General features: G+C 39.5%; 1 protein-coding gene across 1 annotated transcript; it reads left to right on the plus strand.

The window, feature by feature from the left end:
• Positions 1-1,825: 1,825 nt before the first annotated feature.
• On the plus strand, positions 1,826-23,163 carry iqck (IQ motif containing K). The gene is made up of 9 exons (XM_023288195.3): positions 1,826-1,927; positions 2,018-2,097; positions 2,176-2,260; positions 3,667-3,764; positions 4,571-4,623; positions 4,702-4,779; positions 4,896-4,980; positions 15,275-15,386; positions 21,694-23,163. Exons 1-9 carry the CDS (start codon positions 1,873-1,875, stop codon positions 21,888-21,890), a joined length of 843 nt encoding a protein of 280 aa, XP_023143963.2. The 5' UTR covers positions 1,826-1,872; the 3' UTR covers positions 21,891-23,163.
• The last annotated feature ends 848 nt before the right edge of the window (positions 23,164-24,011 follow it).

Raw genomic sequence — 24,011 nt, forward strand, 5'->3', positions numbered from 1 at the left:
CACTACATCAGCTACATGATTGTGATCCTACTACAAATCCACTGCTGTGAACTTATCAGGACTTATCCGTCAGAAATGATACAAGCAACAATTGATTAAATTGTGGGGGTGTTTCCAAGTTTCCTGCCATCCGCTACATATTTAAGCCACACGATTCCGTATCCGTACATGACGTCCACATGCACAACACACACCTGTGCTCAGCGTAAGGTCATTTTGTTTGTGGGTACATCTATGTTAAATGGACACATTCTATGTTGCTGTGATTTCTGATCATAAATAACTAATAAACAAATGCTGCACTTCTTTTAAAAAATGCTGCATTTCTGACATACGCCATATTAAGAGGGATGGCCAGCGGCATTCGTATTATACATATGAACTTAAATGAAATGTAATATAGGGACAGAGTATGACTAAAAAAGACTTTCTAGGCCTTATTTCTACTATATTTGATGATAAGATATTGATTCTTTTCATTTTGAAGGAGAATATCAATTGATTAAGTCGCTAAATGTAGGAATAGGTAAGACTGTCTCTGTGGCCATTCCACAATATTTAAGAGTCATCTTTAATATCAGCCCTTGGCGGAGTACTGTGTTCTCTGAGTGCTTTTCTTATTTAGTGTGACTGTAGTGGAATAAAGAAATAGATGCCTTCTTGTCTTTATTTTGGTACTGATAGGCAGTGATGGTGGGAGAAAGTATTCAGATCCTTCACTCAAAAATACTCCATTACATGGAAAAGTCCAGTACAAAGAAACCGAAGTACAAATATTTTAGCAACAAAATGTAGTTGAAGTTTCGCAATAGATCCTTCTGACTGATTGATTATTATTATTATTATTATTATTATTATTATTATTATTATTATTATTATTATTATTATTATTATTATTATTATTATTATTATTATTACAACTGTTGTAGTTGCTGCAGGTGGAGCCAGTTCAAACTACATCAATACAGTTTTACACACAGGAGACACCTGAAAGAAGAAAAAACAAGTTCTGATCCACAAATCTGTTGTCATTCACTGAAATCACAGCAGGTGAGCAGTTTAGAGGGAAAAAAAAACTCTTTTAAAAATTTGATTAGGTCCAACCACAAATGCTGGAGACTACTGGATTAAGCTTTAACAGTGCTTATTATATCCAGTGCGTAAAATCTTCTGCTCAAAGTAGTTGTCGGATAAATCTAGTAACACTATATTTTCCTCAAATAAAGTAGGAATACTCAAGTAAAGTACAAGTACCTCAAAAATGCACTTAAGTATAGTAGTAGAGTAAATATATTTCGATACTTTCCACCTCAGTTGATGGTTAAGAAGCGTTTTATCCATTTCTGTCGCAGAATTACAGTCAAATTTGCCTTTTTAATGATTATCATTGTCAGTGTCGTGACCGCTGCTGCCCTCTAGTGGCGGGTGTTTGGAATTTAAAGGAGAAGAAGCGCTTTCCTGGTTGTTTTTCTACAAACAGGTGAAAATAGTAAACAAAAATATAAATAATGAAAAGAACTTTATTCGTATATCATCTTCCAAATCGCACCGTTACAAAGTGCTTTACAGCAGGAACAAACAGGATAAAACGATTTTTAAAAAATACGGAAAAAAACGGCAAGCTCCAATAAAAACACAGGTAAGTCGAAAAAATTAATAAATAAACAAAAAGGCGGCAGTTTAGAGAAGTACACACGCTTAAACTGAGTTTTAAGAAGAGATTTAGAGAGTTTCAATGTAAAAAAAAAAAACAAAAAAACCGTATTGTAGTCCAGACACTTCCGGTGCCGCTGTCTGTTTACGGCCTACGTCAGCGGGTACTTCCGTGGCAACCACAAAGTCCTTAGCAACCGCCTCGGAAAACCAGGCGGAATGATGGAGACGACAATCTGCGCCCAAAAATCCGTTTGGCAACAAGTGTGTGAAGGTGAGAAGACAACTGCGCTGTTTTCCAAAACTTAGGTGAACTGAAAATTCAACTTTTATTTCTTAATTCTGTTTTACTGTGTGTTTGGAGAGTTTGAAGCAGAGCGGCCCAGTCCTCCCAGCAGCTCCCAGTACTCCAGGACACACTCCCCGCTCCTCACCACAGCCAGAGTGAGCTCCACAGACACGCGTTAGTCTGGATCAATTAACCAGCAAGTTTTAAATGAACTGTGTTTTTCCTTTAATTAGGTGTTTGTGGATGAGGATCCTCTGGGAGACTTTCACTTGCTGCTCGGCTGCTCACAGACAGAAAAACCTCCAGCTGCATCTGAACGTGAGAGAGTTTATCATTTACTCATAACAAGTTACAGATTACAGTGTGTCTCCAATGGCACAAAACATTTAGTAACAGGTATGTGGAACTGAATGATATAGTATTTCACTTTATGATCAAAACCACAAGTCAGACAAAAAAAAGGCAAAACAACAAAAACAAGACAAAATATTACAAAAATCAGACACAAAATGGCAAAAAAGGAGACAAATAGCACTAAACACAACAAAAAACGACAAAAAATTAGACAAAAAAGTTACAAAGCGACAAAAAATGAACAAATGATAAAAGCAAGAAAAAATGACAAAAGCGAGAAACAAAATGACTAAAAAACAAGAAAAGCAACACAAGCGACTCAAAAAGGAAACACAAAACAACAAAAAAAGGCAAAAATATTACAAAAATGAGACAAAAATACAAAAGAACAATATAGAATTTTACTTTATGCTCAAAACAACTTGTCAGGGTCTTGAAATTATTTTAAATTTATAGTTTTACCAATTTACAATTTGCATTTAATGTCTTGTCTAGAATTTTTAGACTTTACAAAGTCACCCCGCAGGCCGGATTGGACCCTCTGGACGGCGGGTTTTGACCCACAGGCCACATGTTTGACACCCCTGCTATAGAGAATCTGAGGTCTCTACACAAACACAGCTGAGCTAAAGGCTGCTATCGAAGGCTCAGCAGGTCCTCAGGATCATCTCCTCCACGACACACTGATGCAGTAATTCATGGTACAGGAGCAACAACCAAGTATGAAGGCTATAAAGGAACAGACTTTTCAGAAGTTGGACATTTCTTTATTCTAAATCTTTTTTTCTGACTGATCTTAGGAAATATTCTAAAACTTTGAGATACTGGATTTCAGATTTCCATGAGCCATATTCATCAAAATTAATATTTAATTATTTCACTTCATGTTTAATGAATGAATGAAATTATAAAAAGGAAAATGTGTGGAACTACAGATGGAAATTAGCCTTGTGCTAAATCCGGCATAATTACTGCAACCTTGTGTAAACTATTATGAGATTGTATGTTCATTAATATGCACTGTCCCGTCCAAATAAATGAATAAAAATAGGAAATCCCAATATTCTAATAATGTGAGATGCACCAATACATGCCACCCAGAATTTGTTTTGAACTGTTCAGCCTTCTCACATTTTGAACTTTGTCTTCAGAACACAGCATAGATTCAGGATTTTGTCAAAGCTCTGATGAAAAGATGTGTAACTGAAGAGTACAACTGTTCGTCCTGACATGGATTTATTTTGGTGGATCTAATGTGCTTTACTTTAGTCCTGTCAGCTGTTTTCATGCCTGACTTTATGCTCCTCTCTAACTTTATTGAGACGAGGTTGAATAAATAAAATCCACCTGTATTTGCGTGTGTGGATCAGGTCCAGCCACGTGTTTCTTGGAGCAGACAGTGTTTCCTGTGCTGCTGCCTGGACTGGAGGCTCTGCTGAGAGAAGCTCAGACTCACGGCTGCTTCCAGGTCTGAGTTTCTTCTGATAAACAAGCGAATAAAAAACTGAAAAAAATGATTCTTTCTCACCATCCTATGTTTACTGCAAAAATACTCCATGAAAACCCCGTAAACACACACAGTGATACTGTTGTCCACAGCGTTTCACATGTGGTACAACTAAGTACATGTACTGTGATGATACTATGCAGTACAGCAGTATACTTCAGTACATTTATTGTGCAAGTGTAGTTCTCATTTACTTTGTAAATTAAGAATCCACACACATTTATTACATTGTTAAATATTGACTTTAACAACTACTACTGCTACTACTACTACTACTACTAGAACTGCAACTGCTACTACTACTACTACTACTACTACTAGAACTGTAACTGCTACTACTATTACAACTACAACAACTGCAACTACTACTACTACTCCAACAACTAGTACTTCTACAACAACTACTACAACTACTGCTACATCTGCAACTGTTGTAACAGTAGTAGTTGCAGAAGTCTCTCTTAAGGAACTACTACAGCTACAACTACAACAACTATGACTACTACAACTACTACAACAGCAGCTATAATAATGATGACAATGTGTAATAATAATAATAATAATAATAATAATTATTATTATTATTATTATATTATATAACAATCATAATAATACTGTAATAATAATTTAACTGTACTTGTATGCTGACCAGGTATTGCAGTAAAATGTGTACACATCAGTAGTAACTCAGTAATATAGCTTCATTACCAGAGCACTGACAGGTGAGAGTCTGGATGTTCACCTGAAGTCTCTCTTCTGTGTTTCAGAGGAAAATTACTGCGTTTAACCCCTGTGACTTCCTCACTGAGTGGCTCTATAAGTAAGTACTAATACTCTAGGAAATGTGTGTAAAAAACATCTTTTTAAAAACTACTGTTATGTTTTCCTCTTTCTACAGCCACAACCCCTGCAGACGAGAGCAGCTCCCGGTGGACTTTGACGACATCCCGTTTGTCAAGGAGCATCTCAGGATGCAGTGAGTCTCCACACACACATTAATGCAACACACACACATGCACGTTCTCACAGCTGTCCTGCATTTGGTGAAACAGCAGAACCCCATCTTACCTCTCTGTGTGCTCCCTCCTCCAGCCCCAGGCCTCCCATCCCTCTGTTCCTCCTGCTGGCGGAGGATCAGGCTGCTCTGCTCATTCAGGCCTTCTGGAGGGGATATAAGGTACCAGAGGCAGAACGCCGTTTATTATGTCTAACCTCTATACTCTACTACTAAACCTCTACGATACAAACACTACGAGCGCAGGAAAGTCGAGTTAGTGGAAGTTTAACGGCAGGCTCCGGATGCAGGTTTGACCTCAAATATGGAAATTTCAGCAAAAACATGAAGTCTAAGAAGTTTCAGGAACCTTCATTCTGCCAAAACATTTATATTTACTGCCCACCAAAAAAAAAAGTCGCACACTCTAATATTTCATTGGACCACCTTTAGCTCGGAGAACAGAACACATTCGCGGTGGCATATCTTCTGCAATGTCACAACATCTATTTCTGAGTTGCGTTAATTTTCTGCCAAGATCTAATATTAATGATGGGGGAGTCAGACAAAGTCTTCTCCAGAACATCCCAAAGATTCTCAGTGGGGCTGAGGTCTGGACTCTGTGGAGGACAATCCATCTCATGCTCCCTGATCCACTCATTCTCAATGTGACCCCATGAATCCTGGCATCATCATCTTGGAACATGTCCATGAACATCAGGGAAGAAAACCTCCACTGATGGAAAGACCTGATCATTCAGTATCTTCAGGTAGTCAGCTGACCTCATTCTTTAGGAACATAACGTTGCTGAACCTGACCAACCCCAGATCATAACTATAACCCCCACAGGCTGGTAGGAACTAGTCATGATGAGGGCATCACTTCATCTGCCTCTCTTCTTACCCTGATGCCCCCATCACTCTGGAACAGGGTAAATCTGGACTCATCAGACCACATGACCTTCTTCCATTGCTCCAGAGTCCAATCTTTATGCTCCCTAGCAAACTGAAGCCTTTTTTCTTCTGATTAGCCTCACTGATCAGTGTTTTCTTAAGGCTACAAAGCTGTCTAGTCCTAATCCCTGGAGTTCCCTTTGCATTGTGTGCCATGAGTTCCACTGTTGATTTCCTACGATCATCTAACAGTTTGTTCCGACCATTTCTGCCTCAAAGATCTCTCCTTCAGGTTTGGCCAGATGTGTTGGGCTGCAATAAATCTAGAATACACAAAACAATTCAAGACAACAACATTGTTTTTTATGCAACAATTAGTTATCAACATTTTGGGGCGTGCTGCACAGTGGATTGGTGCTTAGCACTTTCACCTTGCAGCTAGAAGATCCCTGGTTCACATCCTGGCCTTCCTGGGATCTTTCTGCATGGAATTTGCATGTTCTCTCTGTGCATGTGTGGGTTTTCTCCAGGTTCTCCAGCTTCCTCCTACAGTCCAAAAACATGCTGAGGTTAACTGGTAACTCTAAATTGTCCGTAGGTGTGAATGTGAGTGTGATTGTTTGTCTCTATGTAGCCCTGTGATAGACTGTTACATGTCCAGGTGTCTCCTGCCTTCACCCTAAGGCAGCTGGGATAGACTCCAGCCCCCGCGACCCTAACGAGGATTAAGCTGTGTATAGATAATGGATGAACGGATAAATAAAACATTTGTAGTTTAAAAAAAACACTAATTAAAACAGAAAACAATGATGTGAAGTTATCAGGGACAAAGTCAATGAAAAGCTTTTGAATAACTGGAACAGGAAGTGTATCTGTGGGTCTGCAGGATGAGGGTTAATCACATTATAGTGTTTACTCATAGATTAGGTCTGTCAAACTTTTCAAATTGTTTTTAAAAGAAAAATGATTTTGAAGAAGAAAGCATGAAGGAACCCTGCAGTCAGCCCACAGTGTGCCTCCTGTGTGGGTCTGTCAGGATACAACAGAGCGGTCCTGTTGTATAACCCCGTCCCTCTTCCTCAGGGGCCGCACTTTCATTCAGCAGCTTGATTATGTCATCAGTGATGCCAGGCTTTAATTCCTTCCTGTGTGGGCGTTGTGGTTTGAAGAGCTCGGTGCTGAGATATAAATAGACACACACAGACACCACCAGAGGCAAACAGCAGCAGTTTCTCACACACAGATAAACACAACATGGTGTAAGGACAAGCAAGGGTCATGTGTTGTTTGTCTGAACAGAAGCTTCAGTTGTTCCGTCTCTAATCCTGTGTGCTCCTGGGAGGATTCAGCTTCAGTGTTGCTGCACAAGGAAAAGAGGCAATTACGCTTTTAAATCACTTCAGAATGCATTTGCACATGTGGGCCTGGATTTGTGGGTGTGTGCATAAAGGGATGTGTTGGATGCTGATGTGCGTGCTTCCTGTTGTGGACTGCTTGTGCACAAGCAGGGGGCGACACTTCCTCTTTCTTCAGCTTTAACAGCACAGCATCTGATTGGCCTCTCCTCCCATGTGGTGGCAGCAGTGAGCCAGCAGCTCCTCTGTGTTTACTCTGAACAGGAGGTTCAGCAGGGCGGCTGATAACACTGCAGCCCGGAGGCCCGAGGGATCCTCAGGAGGAGACAGATAGTCAGCAGAGAGGGAACGGGAGGATTATGTGGAAGGTTTGAAGCTCAGGCTGAGTTTGGAAGACAAGGGAGGGAAGAGGACTCAGATTAGGAATGGGGAAAGATGGAGGGGAAAGCAGCCTCGTCAACATTTAGTCTGACAGAACAGAAGCCCTGGGAGGAAGAGAGATGCAGCAGAGTGAGGGTCCAGAGCTGAGGACTGGCCTCTTCCAGACACAGAGCATCATGACTTATTTAAGGAGATATTTTGGGTTGCACCGTTGTGGTGTTTCATGGCTGCTGTTAGCTTGACTTGAGACAAACAGCAGAGCAGAGACGAGGACATGAGTACCAACAGAGCTGTAAAACTTCTGCACGTTTGTAAAGCGCCTGTCACAATTAAACATTCTAATTCAGCAGTCAGCACACTGATCTCATTTCTAAGTGAACAATAACAAACTATGTTTCAGTAAAATCCGCCTGACTGTTAAGTGCTTGAGAATATTTTTGAGAGTTTAGTATGTTTAGTGTAATAGGATTATGGGATTTAGCCGTAGAATATACGGTCAGTATAAGATCGGTGCTCTTCACCCCAACATGCTGCCTCTGTTCCTCTCTCGGCTGTTATATAACCGCCTGACGCAGCGCCGACTGCAGAGCGTCTCTGAGAATGTGAGCGTTCTGGTGAAAAAGACTGAAGACCAGGAGGCAAAGACGGAGATAGTTTTATCCCTCCATTATTAATCTCTTTCATCACAGCACTGAAGAAGAGCAGCAGTGGACAGCGTGCACACACACACACACACACACACACACCCACACACGTGCACATCTATGACCCAGACAATGCGATTGTCTCCTGTTTCACGTACAACTATAAAGAGCTGCTGGTCTAAACATATTACATAATCTTCTTTACAGTGTGTGCCATCCCCTAATCCATTCATCCATCCCTGCTACTGTAATGCACACATATGTACGTGCACTCACATGCACGCTGCTCTGATTGCTAAGACTTCTCAGGATTACTGCAGTCAGCTGAGTTAGTGTGGCTGTTGTGTAATAAGTTACAATTAGGCTGTCACTATTAGAGGCTTCATGAAGTGTTCACTCTCTGGTTGGCCTCGTACAGCAGAAAACATTGTCAACCAAAATAAATCTTCCACAAAACTCAGCTCAGAGTCACTTGAGATGTTTGTGAGCTTTTGTGAACGATGTGTTATCTCTGGCAATTCTTTTTCTTCTGAGTTGTTCAGTATTTTGGGATGTGCAAACTCATATACACTGCCTATCCAAAAAAAGGTGCACTTCGATTCATTTAAGCAAATAGGTAAGAGCCTTCCATTGGATTATTAGAGCAGTGATGAATATGTTTCAGCTGCAACAACTTATTGAACCCTAGCTGATGCAGTGAGGAGCTTCTCATTTCTGAAACAACCATGTTGGAAAACATTTCCTGTGGTCATGGAAAGGATGTTAATCTCTCAGAAGGGTCAAATTATTGGCCTGCATCAAGCAAAGAAAACAACTAAGGAGGTTTCTGAAACTACTAAAATCAGGTTAAGAACCGTCCAACACATTATTAAAACCTGAATATAGTAGTGAACCATCATCTTCCAGGAGCAAACGTGGTCAGAACAAACTGTTAGATGATGGTAGGAAATCAACAGTAGAACTCACAGCTATTTTTAATAGTGAAAGTAAGAACATTTCCACACACACAATGTGAAGGAACTCAAAGGATTGGGACTAAACAGCTGTAGCTCTAAGAAAACCACTGATCAGTGAGGATAATCAGAAAAAAAAGGCTTCAGTTTGCTAGGTAGCATAAAGATTGGACTCGGGAGCAATGGAAGAAGGTCATGTGGTCTGATGAGTCCAGATTTACCCTGTTCCAGAGTGATGGGGGCATCAGGGTAAGAAGAGAGGCAGATGAAGTGATGCCCTCATCATGGCTAGTTCCTACCAGCCTGTGGGGGTTAGAGTTATGATCTGGGGTTGGTCAGGTTCAGCAACGTTATGTTCCCAAAGAATGAGGTCAGCTGACTACCTGAAGATACTGAATGATCAGGTCTTTCCATCAGTGGAGTTTTTCTTCATGTTCCAAGATGACGATGCCAGGATTCATGGGCTCACATAGAGAATGAGTGGATCAGGGAGCATGAGATGGATTGTCCTCCACAGAGTCCAGACCTCAGCCCCACTGAGAATCTTTGGGATGTTCTGGAGAAGACTTTGTACAGCGGTCTGATTCTCAATCATCAGGACAAGATCTTGGTAGAAAATTAATGCAACTCTGGACAGAAATAAATGCTGGGACATGGTGGAAGCTTATTGAAACGATGCCACGGTGAATGCATATCATTCTCAGAGCTAAAGGCGGTCCAATGAAATATTAGTGTGTGTGACTTTTTTTTTTAGACGGGCAGCATATTTGTCTGGTAAATACCGACCTACTGTTAAATCAGCTCATCAGAAGCCGGCGACTGAGGCTATAGGAGTAAGCTTGGTTCAGGTTAGGGTCAGAATATCTGCTAAAAGAGAAGGTGTGAGTTGGTCTGGTTTGGTAAGACGGAAATGGTCCGCTGCATCTTTAAAAAAAAAAAAAAAAAAAACTAGGAGAAATGAAAGTGCTTTGTGCATCGTTTTTTGTCTTGTCATTTTGTGTGATTTTGTGTCTTTTAGTGTCTCATTTATGGCGTTTTTGTTTCAGTTTTCTTTGTGTGTCATTCATGTTTTTCTGTGTGTTTTTGTCAATTTCTGTGTTATTTTGTGACGTGTTGTGTCTTATTTGTATTCTTGCTAATTTTACGGTTTGTCGTGTCTCTTTTGGTCTCTGTTTTGCTGTTTTGTGTAAGGTTGTGTCTCAGTTTGCTTTTGTGTCTTGTTCATATCGTTTTATGTTGAATTTTGTTCAGATGGATGGATGGATGGATGGATGGATGGATGGATGGAATCACGACCAGAGAACTGTGCAGTCAGAAGTAGGTCTGTGATTCCAGCTGAATGATCCGAGGGCAGCATCAGATGAATGGTCTGAAATGAGGTTCAGTGTTAAGTTGGTCACCGACCGTGCAGCAGCACTCATGCAGAAAACACATCACTGGCTCTCAGGACAGTCAGGACCCAGCGTCTGTCCTCACATCCTGCAGTGGAGCTGTGGGGGCCCAGAGGAGATGCATGTTTCCTTCAGAGTATTTTAAATCTTATTTACCTCTAAGTGGCCACAGTGCAACCATGTATTGCGCCCGAGAATACAGATGCAGGAATCGGGTCACAGGTCTGGTTAAGCCTTGATGGAAGCGTCGGTCAACAACAAGATGATGGATGGGTGGGGTGTGAAGGGCAGATAGAGCAGACTGTGGCTTTATGCGTCTTGTCAGTGTTGATATTTCTGCAGACAGAAGCCATTGTGCCGCTGCAGAGTGTGAGAATGGCAGAGGAGCTCAATCTCACAGGCAGCTTTGCACAAAAAGGAATGCGGCTTGAAAGGCTGAGCTGTGGGACTGAAGGGTGTGTGAGAAAGAGTGTGCACAGTTTGTGTGGTTGTAGTGCAGTTTGTGGAGTGTGTGGTGTGTGTTAGAGTTCTGCTTGTGCTACAGCTGGATTTAAGATGGCGTCCTTCTTTTAGCGTTTTCTGCCGTCGTGTGCGTCTTTGCTTGTGTTTGTGTTCTTGCATCTCATCACTACATGTAGATGTCTGTCTTCTAATCAGTCTAATCCCAGACTTCATGCATACATTCAGCCTGAGAGCAGTGACGCACGTGCAAACTAAACCAGACTCTGCCACGTGTGCAGTGACAGGGGCGATTATAACAACAAGGTATTATTGTGGAGACAAATGTTCCCTCGGCTTTCAAACTACTGCGCCTATAAAGTAAAATAAATAAAGTATTCACCCGTCTTGGAAGTTTTCCCCTTTTACTGCTTTTCAACGTTCAGTCAGTGTCAATATAATTTGGCTTTTGTGACAAGAAAGATTCTTTTAACGTCAAAGTAAATACAGATTTGTAAGAAGGAGTAGTAGTTCTTTCTAAAGCATTGTCGGAGGAATAGATGGAACAAAAAAACAACACATTTTGGTGTCATAAAATCAGTTTGAATGTGTGAATCTTAAATAAAACACACAGAGTCCTGACTGGCTTCGTGCACAGCATTAGTGCTGCTAATCAGCTGTACTGATGCACACAGACAGCCTTCAAAACACACACACTCATCCAGCTCTTTGTCTGCTGCTGACACACACGCACACACACACACACACACACACACACACACACACACACACACACACACACACACACACACACACACCAGCATCCTGTACATTTAGGAAGGCAGCTTTCTAAGAACAGGGTCTGTTTGAGTGTGACAGCTTATGAACCGTGATGTAGCGGTCAGCAGCAGAAACAGAATGCTGAGATGTTCGCAGGACAGAGTAGAAATGAGCACAGACACAAATGGAGCACACTGGTGATGGTGAGCAAACACAACAGACTCCAACCCCCCCAACCCCTCCTGACCCTCACCCCTCATTTCCATTTCTATGGTTTGCTCCCATCAGCAGAGGGGCGGCTGCAGCTCTGTGACACCCGCTGAATGAACTACTGGAGCTCGCGAGTCTTACCCACTCTAGACCCACCCCAGGCTTATATAACAGGCCCACTTTCATACCCACTAATAGCAACACCATTGTTGCCTCACAACCAGGCACTTGGGAAAAAGACAGGGTCGAATGGAGCAGGGGGGGGGGAACAAGACTGGAGAGAGGAGAGGTGGAACAGAATGCAGAGTAGAGGAGGGACTAGAGGGATGGTTGGTTTGAGACAATCTGAGGAGAGACACCCCAAGAGAGGGGAGAGATGAAACCTTCCCGAGACAAAAGAGAGGACGGAGGAAAGGCGAGGAAGGAGGCTTAGTGAGAGGAGGGAAATAAATCAAGAAGAGGAGGGTGAGATCTTCAGGGACATTTCTGTTCATCTGAAGCAGCGAACCTGTTTAGTTTTATCAGGAAACCCAGCAGCCCACACTCAACATCTACAGGGGTTTCCTCCAGGAACAGGAGATGAATTCATGCTACAACCTGGACAGAGAGAAGATCCAAAGGCAGCTTTTTGACAGTTCATGAACCTGCTGCAGAATTTCTTCTCTTTTCCCACTAAAATGATACACACTCCTAATTACTACCAACAGCGACAGTTTCTGTGCAGAAAAACACAAACCTTTGAGACTCAGCGACCACACTGCACAGTTAAATCATTATCCTAAAATATACAGAACTAGCATCAATGTTACAGCTACTATTCTTATCTCGCCACATGTAATAATAATAATAGCAATAACAACAAAGCTCCCAGAGAGCGCAGTACTCCACCAAGGCTGCTCAGTCATTGTATGATTTCCAATGGATAAGTCCTGATAAGTCCTCAGTGGTGGATTTGTAGTAGGATCACAATCATGTGATCGTCAGCAGGCAGCTGATGTAGTGTTCACTTGTTGTCATGGTTACAGTGATGCCGTGCCGCTATCTCGCAATGATACAGAAATCTTTAACTAATTCGTGGATCCAGACTATAAACCACATCACTGCCAAAATCTAATCACTTGGTCCTTGTATCATTTCTGACCTTCCCTGAAAATTTCATCCAAATCTGTTAGTCTGTTTCTGAGTAATTTTGTGAACAGACAAACCAACACCAATCATCACATAACTCCACCAAAGAAAACTAATGTCATATCATGTTTGTAATATCTTAGAGAAGTACAACTTATTGAATTTTGAGAATTTAAACAATTTAAATGTGCTTGTTTGATGTAGGAGATGTTACATGGACTTTCTTAAAAGAAGGGCTCACAGCGGTCTCAGGACCAGGGCCTCCTTTAGAGTGGACTTTGAGGTCCCACACAGAAAAACAACCTTCAAACAAAATGCTCCTTCTGTGAAGGCCAGTAAGACCTGGAACAGTCTTCCACTCTCCATAAGGCAGTGTCCCACATTACTAATCCTCTAAACTCACCCTAAAAAAAAGCAAACCAGTCTTGTGACCTTTAACTTCTTTGTGTACTTTCTGTAATGTGCTTTTATTGTGATTTATTGTCCTGTGTTTCACTGTTTTGTTTTCTGTTACCTGCCTAGGGACTGCGGATGTAAATTAGCATTGTTGCTATAATCAGGTATATTTACGTCTATTGCTGCCTAAATAGAGGTTCATTAATGTGCACTGTCCCTATCAAATAAATAGATAAATAAATAATAATGATTGTAGAAAACCTTAGTGATAAAGAACTTTTAACTTTAAAACTAGAAGGTGCTATGCTTATGATTCTGACTTTCTACCAAACAATTTGGACTCACAATTCAAGTTTTGGACCTCTAAAGGGATAACAACTTTTAGCAAGTTGATTAAGGATGGTAAAGTTATCAGCTTCAATACACTTAAACATAAATACACACTGGAAAAACAAGACTTTTATCAATATCTACAAATATGTCATTATATAGAAACAAAAGTAGATGTAGTGTCAGAGAGCAACATGGACTGACTGAAATTGTTTAGAAATTAATATGATGGGAAAATGAATAAATGTCTGATGAATTGTAAATGTCATTCCACTGAACATGTAAAGACAATGTGAGAGAAAGAAGGAGGGATGACTATATCAGAGGAGGAATGGACTGCAATATGGAAACTCCAGTGGAAATGCACAAACTCACAGAGATGGAAGGAATATGGATGGAAAACCTTGATAAGATACTTCATCACTCCATGTCAAAAAACACATTATGATGGAACTCCTCCTATCTGTTGGATAAAGTGTGGAGACCAACATGCAAACCATTTTCACATCCTATGGGACTGCCCACTTATTAGACAGCATTGGAAAGATGTTCATGGAGCACTGCAAGACATTTTTAAATGTGTAATTCCATCTGGACTAAAAACTGTTTATTTCTGATGTTTACCAGAGAGCTGGAGAAAAGAGGATAAATATCTACTGAGCGTTTTGTCGGTTGAAAGTAAGAAATCGATAAGTAAGAAATGGCTATCGCAGGATATTCCCACCATGTCAGCATGGTGGGATATGACACTGGATATTTATAAAATGGAAGAGATGACAGCGTTTCTAAATCAAGAACAAGACTGGTTTGTAGCATGTTGGGAAAAATGCGCTGCGTATATTAAAATTAAAAAGCCCAATTTAATTTTGAGTCTGAAAATTTAAAGACAATGTAATGGTCACTCCCTAAAGTTCATAAAGATGTTCACGTTTCTGTTTATTTTATTGTATTGTATTTTATTTGACTTTCTTGTATGGGAAATTGTCTTCTGAAAAAAGAACAATGATAATATTGTGCACATGCTGGCACATGTGAATTGTACCCATCACTAAAAATCTGATAAAATTGAAAAATAAAGAATAAAAAAAAAAAACCAAAGAAAAACTACAAGGTGCTTTACGTGGTAAAATCAAGATTAAAATGGTAAATCTGGAACATGCAGCCACCTAAATATGCTAAATAGCTTAATTACAAAAATCTGCCCCCAAAATTTCTAGACTCCACTGAGTAAATGAAACAATAAAAATCTGGCTGTGTACAACAATGTTGTTGGAGTACGTGATGATGTGCTTCAGTTGTTTTAGGTTGTTGTTAGTTTACAGTAAAGATATCATCAGTGACTGGGTTATGTTAACATGAATATATCAGACTGCTGGTGTACAGGTTTTGGTGAGTCCAAACACACCAGAGGAGGTGAGCTAAAGCCTGTAACGGTCTCTCTAGATGGGCCAGTTTAAACAACACTGGTGGCTCACTGGTGCTGATTAGCTCGCGGCTTAATTAAGTTATTGATGATGTTTGTTTATGTGAGTTTCTGCACGCGTCGCCTTTACACGTGTTGCTGTGACTGTTTATAGATCAGGACTCGCCCAGATGTACAGGAGCTGCGCTGCTGGCAGAAAGAACTGAGAAAAAAACGTGACATCACCAAAACCGTCCAATGGTTCTGGAGGCAACAAGAGAGACGAGGTGAGCAAATGACACACACACACACACACACACACACACACACACACACACACACACACACACACACACACACACACACACACACACACACACACACACACACACACACACACACACACACACACACAGTATCACTGAACATCAGGCCTCAGGCATGCTGGCAATATAATACCATTGATCTTGCATTTTGTCCTATAGCTGCTGATCGGCCACCAACATTCATACTAACAGTCAGAATGAACAGACACAGATATACTACATGAATTAAGGTTGCTCTACATTAGTTAAAGTTGCTCTAAATTAGTTAAAGTTGCTCTAAAATGAGTTAAAATTGCTCTAAAATAAGTTAAAGTTGCTCTATATTAGGTAAAGCTGCACTATATTAGCTGAAGTTGACATTATTAGTTAAAGTTGCTCTATATTAAAGTTGCTCTATGTTAGTTAAAGTTGATATTATTAGTTAAAGTTGCTCTATATTAGTTAAAGTTGCTTTACAGTAGTTAAAGTTGCTCTAAATTAGTTAAAGTTGCTATATATTAAAGTTGTTCTAAATGACTTAAAGTTGCTCTAAAATGAGTTAAAATTGCTCTAAAATAAGTTAAAGTTGTTCTCTATCAGCTAAAGCTGCCCTGTATTAGCTAAAGTTGACATTATTAATTAAATTTGCTCTATATTAAAGTTGCTGTATATTAGATAAAGTTGATATTATTAGTTAAAGTTGCTCTAAATGACTTAAAGTTGACCTACACTACTGTTCAAAAGTTAGGGGTCACCCAGACAATTTCATGTTTTCCATGAAAATTCACACTTTTATTAATGTGCTAACATAACTGCACAAGGGTTTTCTAATCATCAATGAGCCTGTCAACACCATTAGCTAACACAATGTAGCATTAGAACACAGGAGTGATGGTTGCTGGAAATGTTCCTCTGTACCTCTATGGAGATATTCCATTAAAAATCTGCTGTTTCCAGCTAGAATAGTCATTTACCACATTAGCAATGTCTAGGCTGGATTTATGATTATTTAATGTCATCTTTATTAAAAAGAACTGCTTTTCATTAAGAAATAAGGACATTTCCAAGTGACTTTTGAACGGTAGTGTACTTCTTCCAGAATGAGGTACTACTTCTTCCAGAATGAGGTACTACTAGATAGATACTACAGCTATAGTGATAATAAACACACCTCCAGCTGCTAATAGCTACTGTATCTGTGTGCTTTGAGCTACATGCTAACGGCAGCACGCTCATGATGACAATGCTGATAAAGCTGATATGAATGTTACCACTTTTACAGGTATTTGGTCATGAATCAAAGCCATGGATAAATTTAAATTTTGAGCTGGTGATGGTGCTGAAGGGTATGAGAGTGAAACAGATTTTGGCCACAGCGTGATACAGATGTCTTTATTTTAATGTTTATTTCCCCTCAGTCTGTAGACACCATGAAAACGTGTGAGCCTCTTGGACCGTTCTAGTTATTTTCTTTCGTTGACTCTGTAGCTACGGAGGCGTTTTCCCTCTGCAGCTGTATTTCATCTGACCCATAATCCCACAGTGTGACCTTGAACTCAACTGTGGTCATGTGACCCGTTACAGTCTCCATCAGATAAACCTTTTAATAAACAGCATTACATGTTTTAAACCAAACGTCAGTGTTAGGGTTGTACGTTGTCCAAGTTGCATTTATTGTATTTTTAACCCGTTTTAACTGGAGGAATTCAAATATTAATGAAATCGTGACAGAAACTTTTGGACAGTTACAGATTTCCTCTTTTTGAAGGCGTGAAATTTCATAGACTCCATCAAACAGTGCAGGAGTGCATTTGATGACCGGACAACCATTGACATCTAAACCAAACCTGTTTGTGATCTATGCAATAGTTGTACATGCTGATACTGTTTCCTTTGTTAATAAAATAGTTTTAGTTTCCTCTCTAGCTTGTATTTAAGGAGGTACCACTGTGTGCTACTTTTCTATTTCCAAGGACAAACTTTAGTCGCTGTCCTTCTGCTCTGAAGCCGTCACTCACGCTGCATTCTCAGCTGCTCTGTCCTTCATCCATGCACTCACACACCATTTCATTCTACTGCCTGGCTTCATCTCTTACTTCACGTATATTCCCAGCCCCCATCCTCTGCCGTCTCTATCACAGATACACTCTGAGCCCTAAAGACGTTCCTTTCCCTCCTTTTCATTTGCGATCTTCACTTGTCACTGTCACTGTCCTCATTCTGCTCTCAGAATCTTCATCTTTAACGTCGAAGCCCCGCTGGGATGAATCCTGGATCTCTGCAGCAGTTTATATGTGTGAGAGTCTATCTGTGCACGTGAACATGTAGTAGGTCAACTTTAACTCATGTACACTACCGTTCAAAAGTTTGGGGTCACTTAGAAATGTCCTTATTTTTGAAAGAAAAGCAGTTTTTTCAATGAAGATAACATTAAATGAATGATAAATCCAGTCTAGACATTGTTAATGTGGTAAATGACTATTGTAGCTGGAAACAGCTGATTTTTAATGGAATATCTCCATAGAGGTACAGAGGAACATTTCCAGCAACCATCACTCCTGTGTTCTAATGCTACATTGTGTTAGCTAATGGTGTTGAAAGGCTCATTGATGATTAGAAAACCCTTGTGCACTTATGTTAGCACATGGATAAAAGTGTGAATTTTCATGGAAAACATGAAGCTGTCTGGTTGACCCCAAACTTTTGAACAATAGTGTACCTCATTCTGTGTGCAGTACTTCATTCTGGAAGAAGTACCTCATTCTGGAAAAATTACCTCATCCTGGAAGAAGTACTTCATTCTGGAAGTAGTATCTCACTCTGGAAGTAGTACCTCATTCTGGAAAAAGTACCTCATTCTTGCAAAAGCCAAACTTCTGTACAACATGTAATATGTGCAATTACCTTCTCAGGGTATAAATTTTCATTTTATTAAATCCAATGTGTACCTATTTTATTTTTAGAATGTGTATTTGTATGTTTTTATTGCTATGGCTCTTATCTCATTCTTTACGTTTTGTTTTTTTCTAAAGCTGATTTGAGAAAACACACCAGTAATTCCAGAGTACCTGAACTGTAATGCCCCCATGCAAATGGCAATAAAACTCTGTTCTATTCTAATAATATTAATAACAATCAACAAATTATTAAAAAGTTCAGATTCAGCCACTCTGCACAAAACTACTACTAATAAAAATGGTAATAAAACACATTAAAACTCACTAATAAACACACAGCAGCTCATATCAGCCCGATCTGTGCAGCAGCCACAAATAAAGAGGTTTGTTTCTGATCTGCTCAATTCCATCCCAATCTAATTATAGTCCCTACATTTTGTTAAAGCGTATTTTAGTCCCTTCAGCACCACAAAAGTAACAGTGTTTGATCATTTCTAACGAGTTCTGCTTCAGATCCACAGACTTCTAACCAGTTAAATTACTATGATGATGAAACCAGAATGAGGAGTAATAACGCTCTGAGCCTTCATTCATCCATTGAGGCGTGACAAACACACGCATCAACGCCAGCCGTGATCCGTGTTTTCACCACTCGCAAAACAATACACGACGCCAGGTGGTTTCCACGCCGACACATTCCACACAACAAAGGCGGACGAACATTCTTGCACCGTGCCGCTGCTAACCGCTGCTACTGCTGACCTGACATTCTGGCCGGGGGCCTGCGGACGTTGGCCGGTCGACCCAGACCACGTCCTGAACACAAACCAGGAGATGTGGGAGGAAAGGAGGAAAGCTGGTGGTTCAGGACGTGATGAAGCGAGTTGTGCCCTCCAGCTCTGACAGATAAATGCTGGGACCGATGATTCTTTATTGACGACCCCCTCCTACTGTATTAACACTCTTTAAGTCGATCCAGGAACAGCTGCACTCGTCTCATTTACCCGAGGAGACCAGTGGCAGCTTCATGGTCAGAATTAGTCAGAGAGAGAAACAATAACACAAAGAGCAAAGAGCCGACGCTCACCGATCTGCCAAAGGTCAAAGGTGAGAGCTCAGCGGACAGGTGCAGCTCTCAGCAGCCCACCAATCACAGCCAACGTCCTCGAAACCTCACAGCAGAGTGGTCATCAGCACTGTAAAAAATCTGCAGAATTTAACCTTCAACAATTTACTGATATTTTACAGGTTGTCCCTGTTTTGTTAAACTACTGACTGACCATTAAATTACATTATTTATACTATATTTAAATCAAAAAATATTTTACAGACGTTTATCATTATTGTAAGAAGAATTGTGGATAGTAAGAATTGAAAAAATAACTCTTTTAAATATTCTTTTATAGATGCTATCCTGAAAAATCATCCAAAAATATTATTTTACAGATATTTACCATTATTTACAATAAAAAATGTGTATAGTAAGAATTAAAAAATGATAAATATTTTGTTAATTGTTATTTTACAGATCCTAATTTACAGATAATATCCTGAAAAATTACCCAAAAATATTATTTTACAAATATTTAACATAATAGTAACAATTTTTTCAACTGGTATTATACAGATGTTAAGTTACGGATGATATCCTGAAAAATTGCCAAAAAATATTATTTTACAGATATTTACCATTATTTAAAAGAGAAAATGTATGTAGTAAAAATTTAAAAATGGTAAATGTTATTTTTATTGTTATTTCACAGATGTTAAGTTACAGATAATATCCTGGAAAAAAACTACATATTTTAACTTTAAAACTTTAAACATTTTACTGATATTTTACAGATTGTTCTTGTTTTGTTAAATTACAAACTGACCATTAAATTGACCAATAATAAATGTCTGTAATATATATGTATATATGTATATATATATATATATATATATATATATATATATGCACACACACACACACACACACACACACACACACACACACACACACACACACACACACACACACACATGTGTGTGTGTATGTGTGTGTGTATATACACACATATATATTGCAGACATTTATTATTATTTGAAAGAAAATAATATGTATAGTTGTATAGAAATGTGCATAGTATAGTTTGTATATGTATTGTTTTTGTTAATAATATCCTGTAAAATCAATCAAAAAAATGTATATACATTTACTATTATTTTCACAGTTTTTGAATGTTACAGTATTTCATTGTTTTTCCATATTTTTTCTGGCACTCGTTGATAAAACCACATCATTTTTACAGATTTTTTTTTTTTTTTACTATGTGGCTTCATGTTGCACCACATGTTGTTGTCAATAGTTTACTATGAAGTGAAATGGTTACATAAATGTATAAATTATAAGACCATCCACACCATGTTTAGAAGCAGTTATTGCGTCTGAAACAGGAAAATCCATTTTTCGAGGTAAAACAGGCAGCATCAGTGGAGGCATCGATGCTGCAGATGGTGTTGACGCATCTCAAAGACTAAAAAAAAAATGGAATTGGCACTTTTCAAAAGTACATTTCTAACCACAGTTTTGATCATTAAGCATGTCAGCAAAGGAAAGCAACTTTCACGGCCATAATTTGCAATCTGTTGGTGTCACGTTTTGTGGTATTAATGGCCAAATGAAGCAGTCTGTTCATCATAGACTGACTTTCAAAATGTCAAAGCCGGTGCTTTTCACTGGCAGATAACAAAACTCTCCCACAGTAGCTTTGCAGGAACTGGACAGATGAACAGTTCACAGCTTTTATATTAATTATAATCTGGAATAGCACAACTTATTGTAATGTTGAGAAACTAACGAGAAAATTGTGAGTTTTCTTTTTTTAAAGATTTGATATTGTTGATACAAGTCTTAGTGAGCTTTTAATTTTTTAACAGTTTCAGGGTTTTTTCTGTTTTTTGAAACTGCTCAGTGAACAGTTTAGAGCTGCAGAGTGAAGAACAATCGTGCATAGTAAGCATTAAAAAATGGCAACTATTTAGTTTAACTGTTATTTTACAGATATTACAGATGTTAAGTTACAGATAATATCCTGTAAAAACACCAAAAAATGTATTATTTTTCAGATATTTACCCTTTTTTATTTATAATTTGGAATAGGACAACTTATTGTGATGTTGAAAAATTTACTGGAAAATTGTGAGAGAGAAAATCGGGCAAAATAAGATGTAAGTGAGCTGTTAATTTTTGAACAGTGTGAGAGTTTTTTCTGGTTTTTGAAGCTGCAGAGTGGATTCTCCAGATCTAAGCTCATGGTTGAGGTGCGCATTTCTAAATGATGACCATGTCTTCAGTTTGCTTCCAAAACAATGAACATATTAAAGATGCAGTTCTTGTTTTTCTGCAGTGGGTTCGCTGATGGCAGATCTTCCAGAAAGCCCCCAGCCAGGCAACTCTGAAGTGTCCATCCAGGTGTTGTCCCCGACCCCCCAGAGCACGGTGGTCCACAGTCCCAGCACCAGGATGAGCCCGGATGAGCCCGGTGATTGGCTCAGCCCCGGCCTGTTCAGCAGAGAGGAAACCGTCCTGGATATAAACCCCTGACTGCTACGTCTCCATGGTTGTGTTAGCTCAGATCATTAGCTCCAGCTACGAGGTTCTTGTGGTGTTTAAAGGCCATTAAACTCTGTTAGGTTGATGTCCAACTGACCAAAGCGATCAGTCAAACGAGCCATTTAAAGGCCTGTAACCAGCTGGACATGGCCAGGAAAAGAGGATTTATGGACTCAGATCTGCGTCTAATCAGTTTATTGCTTTCATTGCCTTTTTGATGGATCACTTCGCTTCACGGATCTCACCCGACAAATGAAAACCATCTCACACGGGTCACATGTTTTACTGTTGGGAGTGAAACCTCTTGTAACAGACTTAATATTTCCTCTCCGCTGATACCTCACTGGAACAGAACCACATTTCCTTGATGTGTCTTTTCCTTTTTACTTAGCAATTCATATCCCACCAAAAAAGAGGTCAGAGCGTTTCCATTCAAGCTCGGGACTGAGACTTGTATCCTGTTTACCAGAAGAGGAAGTTACTCTGCCAGCAAAACAGAATAAAAGCTCTTAAAAACATCACTGAGATTCTTTGTAGGCGATAACTATGAATGTCTAATAGTTTGTTTACCACTGACAATAACCTTGTAGAGCATCTCTCTGGGTAGACTAAATGTTCCACTAATGCAACTATTAAACTATTTCCTCTGGGATGAATAAAGTTGGTCTGATCTTAATTACTACTTAGTTATGTGATGATCAGTGTTGGTTTGTTTGTCTGTCTGTCTGTTAGCAACATTACTCAAAAATGGACTAATGGATTTGGATGAAATTTTCATTGAAGATCAGAAATGACACAAGGACCAAGTGATTAGATTTTGGCAGTGATGCGGCTTATAGTCTGGATCCACGGATAGTTAAGGATTTCCGTATCATTGCCAGAAAGCGGCACGGCATCACTGTAACCATGACAACAAGTGAACACTACATCAGCTGCATTGCTGATGATCACATGATTGTGATCCTACAACAAATCCACCACTGCAGACTTATCGGGACTTGTCCATCAGAAATGATACAAGGAACAACTGATTAAATTGTGGGGGTGTTTCTGAGTCCCATCAATTACCGCCGCCCGCTACATATTTAGGTCACGCGATTCAGTAACATAACGTACAAATGTGTAACACATGCCTGTGCTCAGCGCAAGGTCATTTTGTTTGTGGGTATATCTATATTAAATGCTATGTTGCTGTGATTTGTTATCATCAATATCTAATAAACAAATACTGCATTTCTGACAATGCAATATGGGGAAATGAACAGCCTTGGTGGAGTACTGCGCTGTCTGAGTGCTTTCCTAGTTTCTAGTTATCTCTAACATTATGCCCAATGTAACGTCAGTAACATTAGTGTTTGTATGTTGAAAAAGCCCAAAAGATGCAGCCTGCATACTTTACAGTTGATAAACATTTCTATGGTTTGTGGCTTCACTGCTTGTTAAATAAAATAACATCACATTAAACATATACACTACTGTTCAAAAGTTTGGGGTCACCCAGACAATTTCATGTTTTCCATGAAAACTCCCACTTTTATTCATGTGCTAACATAACTGCACAAGGGTTTTCTAATCATCAATGAGCCTTTCAACACCATTAGCTAACACAATGTAGCATTAGAACACAGGAGTCATGGTTGCTGGAAATGTTCCTCTGTACCTCTATGGAGATATTCCATTAAAAATCAGCTGTTTCCAGATAGAATAGTCATTTACCACATTCACAATGTCTAGACTGGATTTATGATTCATTTAATGTGATCTTCATTGAAAAAAAATTTTTTTCTTTCAAAAAATAAGAACATTTCTAAGTGACCCCAAACGTTTGAATGGTAGCGTACATACAAGAATCCCACGTTGTTTTATGGTGTATTTCATTTGGTCTTACATGACAATACAGTTAGAATATCCTGGACATATTGCATTGCTCCTGCGGCTCCTTCCACTATCTGTTTCTGCAGCTGGTGCAGATCAAACCCCGTCGTAAATGTCACGGATCCAACACAGAAAGTTCATGAAATTTGATTTGCAGAAATGAAAAGACAGCATGCAGCTCAACTGACTCTGCAGTTCTTTGCTCTCCTTCACGGCAAACTAAAAGGCTGTCCAGGT

Source organism: Amphiprion ocellaris, chromosome 19 (genome assembly GCF_022539595.1).
Source record: "Amphiprion ocellaris isolate individual 3 ecotype Okinawa chromosome 19, ASM2253959v1, whole genome shotgun sequence".
Classification (NCBI taxonomy): Eukaryota; Metazoa; Chordata; class Actinopteri; family Pomacentridae; genus Amphiprion; species Amphiprion ocellaris.